Source organism: Drosophila rhopaloa, unplaced genomic scaffold (assembly GCF_018152115.1).
Source record: "Drosophila rhopaloa isolate 14029-0021.01 unplaced genomic scaffold, ASM1815211v1 contig_185, whole genome shotgun sequence".
Taxonomy (NCBI): Eukaryota; Metazoa; Arthropoda; class Insecta; order Diptera; family Drosophilidae; genus Drosophila; species Drosophila rhopaloa.
Window position 1 is genome coordinate 273288 of NW_025335067.1, and position 13403 is coordinate 286690.

At 41.0% G+C, this 13403-nt stretch overlaps 1 protein-coding gene across 6 annotated transcripts in view; it reads right to left on the minus strand.

The window, feature by feature from the left end:
- Positions 1 to 442: 442 nt before the first annotated feature.
- LOC108048822 (ephexin-1) overlaps positions 443 to 13403 on the minus strand; it is a 28822-nt gene continuing 15861 nt past the window's right edge. For 2 of the 6 annotated variants that reach the window (XM_017129726.2, XM_017129727.2), the window contains exons 3-9: positions 11944 to 12047; positions 4179 to 4426; positions 3148 to 4119; positions 2889 to 3078; positions 1240 to 2261; positions 981 to 1185; positions 443 to 911 (exon numbers count right to left, since the gene is read on the minus strand). In XM_017129726.2, the coding sequence (XP_016985215.2) occupies positions 748 to 911; positions 981 to 1185; positions 1240 to 2261; positions 2889 to 3078; positions 3148 to 4119; positions 4179 to 4426; positions 11944 to 12047 (2905 nt within the window). In that variant the 3' untranslated portion in view covers positions 443 to 747. Of the gene's footprint in view, positions 912 to 980; positions 1186 to 1239; positions 2262 to 2888; positions 3079 to 3147; positions 4120 to 4178; positions 4427 to 4912; positions 5294 to 9473; positions 9669 to 11943; positions 12048 to 12129; positions 12150 to 13403 lie in introns of those variants that run through there. The other 4 variants (XM_017129731.2, XM_017129729.2, XM_017129728.2 and 1 more) reach the window with 4 other exon arrangements.

Consider the following 13403-nt stretch of genomic DNA (forward strand, 5'->3'; position numbering starts at 1 on the left):
CATTATAAGTTATTGACACTGTCATGACAAATAATTAGTATAACAAATTTAGATGTATACTTTTGGGAGCTAGTTTTACTCGTAGAACTGGAAAATAGTCGGTTTTCGGTGAGTTTTTTTGCCCTGTTTTCATTTGAGATCTCGTTTTTAACTAAATCTATATAAAACCGTTCAGACCATATAATTTATTTGGCATAATCAACTAAATTTTTTGAATCCAAGGATTGGTGTTATTTTTTTACCATTAGAGTTTAGCAATTCAATTCATTAAAAAAAACTTAAAATTAACTAAGCAAAATAATACGAGCGCCTGTTTTGTTTGTATTTATTTTATCTCCGATTTGATTGATTTTTATATTTGGGCTGACTTTTGTTCACCTATTTAACACGAAAAATTTTCCTATTGTTCTGACGTTTGGATTATTAATTGAGTACACCCTTATTTTTTGGTTGATTTGTTTTATTTTCTTTGTTTATTAATAATTCGCTTAAACATACATAAAGGGGTATACATAAATACAATAACTCGCTATTGCTTACTCGGTAGGGAAAGACATTTTTTTAAGATTCCCAATTTATCAGCATTAACATCGATTTAAATAATTATCACATTTCCTACAGTGTACAGCTATTTATGGTAGTTCACTTAAGAGTGTTTTCGGACTATGGAGTTGGCGTTGCTTGCTTGCTCAGCATAAAACTCGACCTCTAGGAGGGGCTAGAGCTCTGGTGGACCCGGCGATCGGGTCACTTGGCCTTCTGCGACTCCAGGTAAGTGGCCGTGAAGGTGAGCAGGCGGTGCCGCTGCTTCAGGTTGCGAGCCCGGACGTGGGCCGAGTTGAGCTCCTCGGTGTAGCTTCCGGGAAACCAGCCGACGGCGCCATCTCGTATTCTTTCGCCCTGGTACCAGCCTGAAAAGTGAAAGATGGGATAAAAGGGCATAAGATAAACATATATTTTAATAATTCACCGTCACTCACCATCAGGCAGCTTTCGCGAAACATTGACGACGTCGCCCAGTTCCAGTTGGAGGACGTCAGGCTCGTCGATCTCGTAGCTGTGCTTGGCCACCACCTGAGGACAGTCCCAGGACTCGTAGAGCTTCTCGCCGGGCGTCTCCGCCTCGGGCGGTCGCATGGCCTGCAGCCAACGCTGTTGATCAGACACTGAGGGACAGGACAGGACCTGCAGGATCAGGGGAATTAGCTGTCGCTTTAAAAGAGGATCGAAATAACATACCAACTCGACGGTCTTGCGTTCGCTGTTCTCGAGCAGCGTCATCAGGATGAGGTTCTTGCCGGCCTGGTCCTTGAGGTCCTTGGTGGGCAACTGGGGCAGCGAGTCACCGGCAGCGAGGGTCAGCATGCTCCTGGGGCAATAGTCTAGGACGCTAAAGCTGGACTCCCCGCGCCGCTTGCACAGCAAAAGGAGATCCGAGAAGAGGAAGGCGTAGATGCTGGCCTTGGTCAGGCGCTTGCCGAAGGTCAGCTTGGCGTCCTCGCCGCGCCACACCAGGTGGGTCAGCTCGCCCCGCTTGACCAGGAATCGTGGCTTGGCGCCCGCCCGCGGCACTCCCACCGGGGCAATGGCTAAGGCCCGCACATGGGCGGGGAATTCCAACTGGCTGGCAATCCGCTCCAGCTCGAAGGCCTGTTCCCAACGATTGGCCGCCTCGTTGCACTGGCCAACTATTTTCTGGACGAGAGCCAGCGTCAGCTTCCATCCCTCGTACTCCTCGCGATTCAGCGGTGACTCCTTGCTGAACACTGCGTCGATCAGGAGCGGCAGGCGGGTGATCCTTTGCATGGGCAGCATCAGGAACGAGTGCAGGTTGAGACCACAGCAGCTGGAATTCGCTTCCAGGCGCTCCAGGTGCTGCTGGAAGGCCAGAGACTCCTTGGACTCCTTAAGGCGGCGTAGTGCCCTGTCCATCCTGCCCTGGTGTTCACAGAAGGCCACGTAGACGTGGAAATGCCGCTCGGCGATCTCGTAGATGCAGCGACTCAGTCCAAGCAGCATGATGTTGTCCTGCCAGCAGGCCTCCAGTTCAGTCAGCAGCCGCTCCGAGCACTCGTGCACGGGCACGATGTAGGAGAAGAGTGCCTTCCGGTCCTTGGCACTCAGTACGGATGTGTCCACAAAGGCGCTGTGGTTCATGAAGTGCCGCCGCAGCAGGTTCAGCGACTTGAGGTAACTGGCCTCCGACGTGATGATCTCGAACTTGGCTTCCTGCAGACTGCGTTCCCGACTGGTCAGAGTGGCTGGAATACAAGCGGTTAAGTTATTACTTATTTTGAGTTTCTCAATTTGAAATTCGTGTTCATATGTACATTACTAACTATAAAATCGGATGTCTAAAAAAAAAATGTATGGACAGTGCAGGTTTTTCGTCACTTTTCGTCAAAGACATTTTTCGAAAATTTGAACAGGGGGAACATCGTAAAAATGAAGAAAAATCGACTCCAAAATACAAATTAAGTTAAGTGCACAGATTTTTAGGGAATTAAACCACGATCATTTAGAAGTAAGCCACTTTAAAATCGGATGTCTGTAAGAAAAGTTATGTGCTTAAAAGTGCAGGTTTTAGGTCACTTTTCTGCAAAGCGAATTTTTTGAAAATTTGTAAAAATTACGAAAAATTGACCTTAAAATACAAATGAAGTTGAATACACATTTTTTTTAGAGAATTAAACCACGATCATTTAGAAGTAAGCCACTTCGAAATCGGTTGCCTTTAAGAAAAGTTCTGGGCTTAGAAGTGTAGGTTTTTGGTCACTTTTCTGCAAAGCCAATTTTCAAAAATTTGGAAAGGGGTTTTCGTGGTGATCGTTAATGGCTAATCTAACAGCCTTTATATAATTATAATAATAATTTAGCGATATACTTACGCAGTATGCAAGAGTGTATGACCTCGGGAATCTCGCTCCAAAGAGTGCGCGACGGTCCGTTCTTGGGCTCCACCAGCTGGAGGGCGGTGGGGCGAGTCTTGGCCAGCGGCTCCGGCTTCGCCTTGGCGTGCTGGCCGATCTCCTCGTAGCCATCCGAGGATCCATGCGCCTCCAGGTCGCGGGTGATCGACTGGAAGCGGAAGAAAATAACACAAATTATACATCAATGTACACTTGCATTGTTGGATGACCCACTCACCTCCAATTTGGCGGCGCTGTACATTTGGTAGAGCGGTTCGTTGGAGAAAAGACTGTGTGGCTCCGAGGACAGCTCGTCGCCCAATCCCGCTTCGTTGCCGGTGGAGACGCCGGAGCTGCCACTGGAGCTGGCTACGGAAATGCCGCTGGTCTGGTAGAGACCCGATTCCGCATACCAGGAGCTAACGCCGCCATGACCGCTGGGCGTGGGGGTGACCGGTTCATCGCCCACCCTCGCCGATCCCGTTGCATTGGGGGCCTGCTTAAAGACGCCGCATTCGGCATACCACGAGGGGGTCTCTCCAGACTCTAGTCCCCGTTCCGTATCCGTTGGCGATTTGCTGCCGGCTAATGGCGGTGGAGGCGGTGGTGGCGGTGGATCATGGGGTCTCAGTCCGATGGTGGTGCGACGCCTGCTGGCTTTCACCTCCTTCTTGGCCTTGCGAGCCACCGTGGAGAACTTCTGCGACTCCGCCGTGGGGGTACAGTGTTTCTCGGAGAAGCCCGAGTCCAGTTCCCCGGACCCGTGCATCTCCGGCTCCAATGGCAGGGCTGGCAGTGATCCCTCGGGGTCCTCCACGTAGAAGGTGCTCCGTGTCGCCGCCAGCGAGGATAGCTGCTTGGTATCGAAGCTGGAGCCGACCAGACTCTTGCGCAGACGGGAGCGAAGGCTCTTGGCGTTCTTCTGCTTGGCCCTCAGCACGGGAGCCGTCTCCTGGTGGCCCGTGGGTGCAGGACTCCGTTCCGGTCCGTACTCTGTGTTCTCGTACACCTCCTCCGTCCGTTTGGCGCTCTCCACGTAGAACTGCGTGGCCGCCGGGGTATTCTCGTACAGCTTCTGCTGGCTACCCTTTGGAGATTTCTTGCTGGAGATAAAGTCTCGGAATTTGCGAACAAACTCGTACACCTGGTTTGGCGGAGGAGGTGGTTTCGGTAGGCGGTGGTTGCGCATGTCCACGCCGCTGTCGTTGTGCTGCAAATTTAAGGAGAGATATTTAAGGTGAATCTATTGGAGTTAGATCATCCACTTACGTTTCGTAGCCGCTGGTTGGGCTCACCATCGCCATGATCGTCGCTGTCCGACTCGAAGGAGTCGTAGTCAGCCGAGATGACCACGTGCTCGCCCAGCGTGTGGGCGGATGCCGTGTGGTTCTTGCTCCGGCGGTGCGAGGAGCGCATCCCACCGTTGCCACTCGTATTCTGGCCGTGGCGCACTAGTTGCGTCGAATGGCGCTTGTTTCCGAGTGGCGACAGCGTCTCGTAATAGTGGTCTGAGTCATCTGTGCGGAAAAAGAGAAATAAACATTTAGTTTTTAGTTACTTAGTTCTTACTTGCTATGCAATTGTTTGATAAGTATATGCAAAAATTCAATTTAAAATTTCATTCATTGTCGTATATATTCAATTGTCGCTAACGTTCTTCACACACTTCTTTTACAAATAATATGTATATATTGTTTTCAAAAAATATTCATAATGAGTATTATTTAGAAAAAAATGCTGTTAAAAACCAATTATTTAATAACCAAATTATTGATTGGTCTATAAACATTACATAAAAAAAATTAATAAATCTTAACAAGATTATTGATAATTTAAATTTGTTGATTTTTAAAATTTGAAAATCATTCCTAAAACAAAGAATATTTAACTTTAGAATTTAACTTTAACTTTATCTTATTTGAATAAATATTAAAATTGTTGGATTTTTTTTCCTCCAATTTATTTAATAAATTAAATACACAATTTTTGGTACCAGGACGAACCTACGAAAGTGCTCACTGTCATGGTGACCTTTACGGGTTTTTCGCCCCCCTCCCCGTTGGTCGTAACCCGCATGGAGGTCAGTAGCTGGGCCCGCTGGTGGGCGTGGCTGCAACGCTGGCTAATGGCCGCTGCCTCGTTTTGGTAAATCGGTTCGGGAGCGGGTCGCACGGGTTCGGCGGATACGGGTCCGTTGAGATAGACGCTGCTGGAGTTGGCCTGGCAAGTGACCCCCACCTCGCCGGCGGCTCGAGGTCGCCGCTTGCGGGGCAAGGTCACCGGATCGGCGGGACCGCTGCTGCTCAGACTGCCTGAGCAGCTGAGGCGCTGGCCATTGCTGCGATTTATCGCCGACATCTTTTCACATCTTTGGAATCAGCAGCCTGTCAACGGATTGAATGATTCACTCAGTTGGACAAAAACTCCTGCACTCAAAAACTATTGATTTTTTTATAACTTTAGAAAATTGCCCCAAAGGTTATTCTTTCTTGATTAACGAACGTTTTAATTAACATGAGTGTATTTATAGCACATTATTAAGAGTGTTTCTCTAAACTGATTATGCTTTTCCTTTAATTAAGAATTTAATAATTTACGAGTAAATAATCAGATTTATTTTTGAGTGAGGATATTTTATTCTTTTGACTTTTCAATGTAAAATAACTATATTAAATGTTGAAGTTGTTGCTGCTCAAGTAATATTTGTACTAAAGTTTGTTTGGTACTGTAATTTGGCTGTTTTTTTGAGTGTGGAGCTTCAGCTTTAGCATTCTGAACTCTGTTCTTAGGAGACTGCACTCAATTGAAAGCAATTAAAGCTGCTGCAGCAATTGTCTGCCCTTTTTTGATTGACCAAACCAGCCCACTGTCCGATATGCTAATTAAACCGACTTTTCAAGTGTCACAACAATAAAGCTGCTGGCCATATAAAGCGTACGGAATGAAAACGCGTATGTGGCGAGGTCTTTACTAAACTAAACTAAAATAAAAGCAAACACCTAAAGCCAGGGCATGCAAAATAGCGCAAATTATAATGGAATCATGGTTGAATGCAGACAGTCTCTGTGGATACAATGCCGAGTGATTAACAGACATGGCTGAAAAATCAAACACCATGATGTGGCAGGTGCCGTACATCAACTACTCTGAAACCTAACGAATTTAGCAATTTTCAAACGAATTTCAAGCACTTTTTCATGGGGTAGAGAACAACTTTGCAGCCAACCCATGTGTGAATTTAGAAAATTCTAGCCGGATTCGAGCACAAAGTGCTTAGACTAGATACTATCTGTTCGCATATTACGTATACGTAATAAGTAGACGAAGAGGCAGGCAAGCGCAGCGAATGCTAACCGGTTCGAGAGCGTCAATAAAACCAAGCACCAAGCTCTGCAAGCTGAACATGAATATGATTTTATACAGATATGCCGCTTATGAACATGTACGTAGGCACAGTCGCGGTCATAATAATAGCACTAGAACAAACTTTGAATTAAACAGAATATTGGGTTTTTAAAAGAAACCCTAACCATTTTTTCAAATTTTGTACAATTAAACAATATAGCTTCTATATTTTTTAAGTAGCTATACCATTTGGACTTATAGGTTTCTTTTGCAGCTGAGGATGCGGTAAAATAAGCACATTTTTTATACCTACTTGTTTATATCTTGGCATTATGTTACATTAAGGCTCATAATATTAATCTCAAAACATAACTACGATTTTAGATCTACAAACCTGGCCGCAACTGTTTGTATTTACGTGTAGATACTTTAAACAAAACGAGATACTTTTTGACGGCGACACTTGTTGCGCGTGGGCCGTTGAAAATATTGGAGTTTTGTTCAAAATAAGGAGCTGAGATTCTGGCCAGCGCCATGATACCAAAGTTACCGGTTTTTGATTATGGCTCACGGGTACGAGTGTGTATTCTCTGGTGAAATTCTGCGAATTTAGGCTTTTTGTTGGTGCGTGTAAAGTGAATGTTGAAATCGTACCGCGACGATGCCAATACGGAAATGGTTTATTTCATTAGCCGTCTCATCGCCTTAGCGTGAGACTTAAACAAAGAAACTGAAGAAAAATATGGTCTAGCGATATGATACCATTATAAACAAAGGATTGCGCAGACTTGCGTACATATGTAACATATAATTGCTTGTATACGAAGATGATCTTTTGTTTATTGGAATGCAGCAAGTGCAAGGCCGGCAGTTTGACGATCTCTTGCTGTTTCTATCCGCTGTTCACGCATAAACAATTAACAAATAACACTGCAATGCAGCTGGAAAAATCCAGTTGATCAACAGATCGAACGGTTGATTGATCGCCTGACGCATTAAGGTTAAGATTATTAAGTGCCAAACGATGTCATTGTCTTCGACTCCGCTCTTGGTCACGTAGAAAACGGATAATAGCTGATAGGAACGACGATCAGAGTCAGAAAATTGCTTTTACAGATATGTTTGGATTGCTTCATACTTTAAATGACTTTATTTCAGTTGGTAATTATTCTTCATTTCATTTTACATATATTTTTACGCCTTTCTCGACTTTAAATGCTCATTCTTTCCGCAATTATTCTTGCACATGCCACATTATAGACACATAAGCAAATATTTTATTGCGTTTTCAGTTCAATTTAAAAAATTTGTTTGGGTTGCTTTTGAAGCCAGTATTTCTTTTATTTGTTTCACCACAAATTTAACTTTAAGGTACAAAAATATTTAAAATTTTCCCTTAAGATAAATTTACCCTTATTATGAATATGGGAAAAAAAAGAATACTTTTACTTTTTGTAGACAAACAAAAAAAACTTTCTAGTTGTATAGTTATAAGAAAAAATGTCTGATGGTAATTTGTATAAATATGTCCGTAATTTACGCATTACCATTGTAATTTAGATGAAATTATGTTTACTTAAAGATTCCGGTAAGATTGCCAGTCATCTAATTGGAAGTGTTAATTCATTTTAAAGATCAAACAATTGAGTCATAACTTGCTAAAGTCGGCGAGTGACAATTTGTCGAAATATTATGCAATTGAGTTTGCACATGTGTTCTATAAAGTATTGTTATTAATACAATTTAGTTGAAATTCTAAGGAAAATGTTTTTTATGTCTCGTTTGCGACAATTTTCATCGTATCGACAACTAGTCATCAATTAAAAAAGTTTATTATTTGAAGACTCTTTAAAAGTGCCTATACGCAATTTATAAGATTGATAAGTAATACATTTAAGAAAAATAATATATATTTAACTTGTATTTCTACTATTTGCTACATGTTTTTATACCTTTTTCATTCATTACATTACACAGAGAGAGCCCTGTACTACAACTAGTCATCTAATTGAAAAAGTGCATTCAATTTGGAGATCCCCCAATTGAGTGAGATCTTCCTGCATGCGAGACAGCCTCATAAATTTTCATAGCTGCGACCGACTCTGGCTTTGGTCTGAATTTTCACGACACTTTCGCCGCGGGCGTTGCGTGTCAGCGTAACGAGCCAAAGTTGAACGTGCCGCGGGTAAAAGTTAAAAGTTAAGCTGAGAATTTCCATTTAGCTGGCTGAGCCTAAGCATTGCCGGTTTGCGGGCTTGGGTTTCACCCATGAAACATGAAGCAATTACAAGATATTTTCCAATTGCCAAGTGGAGTTGCGTTCGCTGAACTCACTTTTTGGGAGAGAGGGGAGCGGTTGAAAAAGATTATTGCATTTTTACGCAAAGCCTTTTTTGTGCGCAGCACTGAACGAATTTTAGTATATTGGTAAAAGTTCAACGCTAAATTTGTTGCATCATTCAAAACACAAATGAATCAAAATTTAAACAAGAGTTCCCATTGGCAATGAGTGTTGGGTGACACGAAGATTAATATTCATTCTGACCCATTAAATATTCATAGAAAATAATTAATTATATTGTACTGAAAAAATATGGAACCTAGTACAAAATTCGAGTAAAAACAAAATACATATTTTTTTAGCCTTTTTTACATAGTTTGAAGAGGGCTTCGGTCATGAATAGGTTTCTGTGTATGAGCATATTCACTGAATTTCGAGTTCGAATTCGCACTCTAGTTCGCATTGCACATTGCACACCACCTTTTTGCAATAGTTGCCCATTATGACTTGTTTTTTAATGCAAAAGTCATCGCCGTATTTGGGGATTTGCGATTCCTTTGGCCAATAGTTTGTTGAACGGTTATCTCTCGGTTTTTTCCCTTGTTTCGCTTTGTGTTTCTTTAAGACTTCTTCAAGGTTGCTTGGGTTGGCTTGAGTTTTATATTTCTAGACTGGTTTTCGTTTTCGCTAAACAATTTCGTCATCGCCAGCTAAGGCAACAAATAAAATATGGCAAAAAAACAACAAAATAGAAGTGGATGATCACGAAGGGGGCGGTGTAAGGGCAGAAACAACAATAAGTCGGCAACGGTTTCAGTTCGTGACGTCTCCAAAAGCAGCAGCAACAACTACAACACACACATAATAAAAACTTGTAATGCAAAACTGCAATAAGCTCTCTCTGTCTTTCTCTTTTTCCCTTTGTCTCTGAGAGCTACCTAAATTTAAGATGCAATTCATGCTGTCATTTTTTCTCAGTTTAACACTAGAGCAACATTATTAATTATCCACTGGTATTCACATTTATTACACGAATTCTTTCGCGTATTTATTTATTCCGGAGACCCGTTTTATTCAGCGGACCGTCCGTCGGAGTTGAGCGCGTTGGAACGAATGAGAGGCGGAGATGCCAGTCGAGAGCAGCAATGCTCCAACATTGGAAGCAACAGCAACAACTGCACACTGCGTCCAGTTTATGGGCATTGTACACTGCGAGAATGCAATGATTTCATTTCGGTTTTATCCCAAGACTAATATTTTAAAACATTTAATTTTTCAGTTACATATTTACAACATTTTTAGCTTTGCAATAAGTAAAATTTTTTAAACAATTTTTATAGATTTAAACTCAACATGTTGTTGCTAACTAAATCTTTTTAACGGTTTTATATAATCAAATTCAGAACTAAAGAATTCAATGTTGTTGTATATACTACATTATTACTCATACGACATGTTGCATTTTCTTAATGCCAATGACTACGTAAAGATACTACTGTACTTTCTTAATAGTTTAGTTGAAGCCATAAAAATACAATTTTTTTTTATGGTTCCAAATTTCACGAAAATATAAGTTAAAAAACGATGTATACTTATAGTTTTAAATAATTCAATAAATTGTGCATATATGCTTTGTTTTCTTTTATTTAAAAATATAAAATATAAATATAAAATGAAATGTCAAAAAAACCCTGAAGTTTACTTAAGCTCTGTTCATGATATATACCAAATAAAATAAAAGCTATTTCTGTTAACATAGCACAAACATTAGATCCACTAGGAACAGATTATGGATCCACTAGGAACAGATTATGGTTACGCATAACAGAATTATTGTTACAGGCTGCTTATTAACATCTGTTAGGACTGTAACTTACAGTGAAATGGCAACGCCCGGATGGGGAGGCTGGCAACGCCGGGATTGGGAGGGTCGTCTTGAGGGTCTGATTTCGGGTCGGGAGGGTTGGGAGCGTTTCCTACGCTTTTCTGAGGGTCTCCCAGGGTCGTGGAGGGTGTGGGGGAGCGAGGCGCAACTTTTGGGGGGTCTCACGTTGGGGGCCGAGTTCGGAAAACTGAGAAATTGGGGAAAAACCGGTAAAGTTCAGTTTGACGGTCTGGCAGCACTGTATTTTGCACATGGGTAACACACGCGACGGGAAAACTGGTGTATTCGATCACTTTCCACGGAAAACTGATCGCGGCGACCTGCCCCCACCCTCGGCTCCCGTCGACGTCACTTTTTCTCGCGGAAAATGCGGCGGAACGGAGAATTTCGCGACACACAGATTTCAGGTCCAGGCAGTGTGACCACCTTTGGGTTTAACGCAAATATAGGCGCTTTCTGGCCACTTTCGCATGGCGTTACGGGACATTCTCCGTTTTCTCCAAGGTGGTCATACAGTTTTAGCGCCGTTGTTCAAACTTTTTAAGTGACAATACTTGCGATTTTATATAATGGACCTTTTCAGGCTAAAATTCTTTGCAATGCCGCACCTGCGCGCCCAGGTGGAAAAGCACCTCCCACAGGTGGATGATCCGCTCCGGCCAAGCTTCACATTTGGCATTTGCTTTCGGGGAACCCAGACACCGCTTGGGGCAATGTTTTGACTAGAGCACATCCAATTATGCGTATTCATCGAAGGCAAAATGATTAAGTGGCCTCAACTTGTGGCAATTAACCAGTTGGTAATTATCAGTTTGGAGTGAATTTACAGATGTGGATGCCAAGTGTGGATGGTGAAGCTTAGCGCGGACACGAACCAGGCATAAAAGCTTAGGTAAGCCGGAATAAAAAGCTTAGCTTAGTTGCTGTTAGCTTTAAGGGGAATCCCCTCTATTAAACTAGAACAGTTTTTGAATAATGGTTTGTAAAATTGTGATTGCCTCTTTAAATTTGTTAAAAATACTTATAATATGAAAAGTTTTACATTGGTATTTTTTAATTATTCCGCATATTTTACATTATAATTCTTATAATTCTTTGTTCATAATAATTTTCGTTCCATTTTAATAAACCTTTCTGTTATAATTTCTATGTTCAGCTAATTTAGTAGTACCATACATATAAATTGAAGTTTCTAACAATTTGATTTTAAATGCTGTTTAAAGTGATGAGTTTTTAAATCAACAAAATGTTAATATTAGAATATACTAAGTATAAAAGTTCGGCAGTAACAATGTGAAAATAGTTAAAAGCTTTACAAAATGAAAGTACTAGATTTGGATAAAAATTTCTTTAGATTTCCCGCACCAATAAATACGGAATTCGTCCTGCAATGCAGACCACCCAAGTTTAAAGGTCATGGATTACACACGCCATAATTTGTTCCAAGTCCACAGTGAGCACTTTCTTTCGTTCCTTCACTTATAAACTTAAGTCCACTTATTTATTTCCTTTTCTTTACTTACCCTCTATGCAGCTTATCGCCTTCTTTTGTTGCAGTCTTTTATCTCTGATGCGTTTCGACCAATCTGGACTCCGGGTGCGATGCGGCTTAAACCTTTCCCGTACACTGAAATTAAGCAAGGTCAGAATGATTACAAAAATAAAACAGAACAGCACTGAATTTTCCTAAAATAGTTTTTGCTAAGTACTTCATAATTCCACAAACAATCGATCAAACTAATTCCCTACAACTGATCTCCGTTGGAGTTCCAACAATTGACTGGTTTGAGTATATAGATTGCTTCTTGGCTCCCAGCATTTCTAGGGTTTCCCTCGAGAGGCCCGCCAATCTTATCGACTGATAACAGAAGAAATTGTGGGTCAGCGCTCTAATTAATGGTACCCCCAGTTTTGAAGTAGTTTCAATCACCCTTCGAGTGTTGCAACTTCAAAATTAACTCTGACAAAATGGAACACAGCGTGACATTGTACTAATTAACAGCTAACAATAAGTTTTGGGAGTGACAATTATAAGTGTATCGGAAGAACTATTAAATGATCGTTAAATGGCTCTTGAAGCTCTCAATTATTATAAATTGTCTCATAGTTTGTATTGTTGTATAACAACAGAGATAAGCTGAGTTAATGTGGCTCACTACTTTCTAACTAAAATACATTATATTTATAATATAGTGTGGGTTAATTAAGCAACGTCATTTATTTGGTTTTCATTACGCGGTAGAACAAACTGAGTTGTCTTGCTTACTTTTAAATGAGATTATTCAAATACAATAATAAGACCGTGACTAAATGTGGACTTTTTGTTGATAAGGGATATATATTATTTAAGTAAAACGAATCTATAAAACACATTATTGCTTTTATTTAAGTCTCCAGCATTATATAATACAAAGTTAAAGGTCTAAGAGCCCCCAATCACCTTGACCTGGATTCAAACTAGCTGGAAATAAGTTATTTATATATTATAGCAATGGTGCAACTCAAAATGCACCATTTATTGGAAGCAAACAACATTTTAGACGGTAGAAACCCCTGCGACTGCCTGTCTTTAGCCAGCCGATTAGATAAGACCAACCCAAACAAACTGATAAGCAATCTACGCAGAATTTGTATAACCCAGCTGTATGCCGTTCCATTTTTTTTTGCTGGCAATCGTTTCTGTTGCACAGGGAAATGAATAAATAACAATAAAATTACGATATTGTCTCGTCGATTTGTACAATTTGTACTTGTGCCATTATTCATATAAACAGACTTGCGACTTGCGCTTTTAAATGCTTATTTATTTGTATTTTATAATTATTCGTTTACCTGAAAATTCATGTTGCATTTTATTGCATTTAAAAAGAATATATGTTTAGAAAATGACTAAATATTTGATTTTCTACAAATGTTTTTTGTTTTTATATGATTCATCAAAGCCAGTGATTCGTGTTTTTATATTTAAAAAAAAAATATAAAT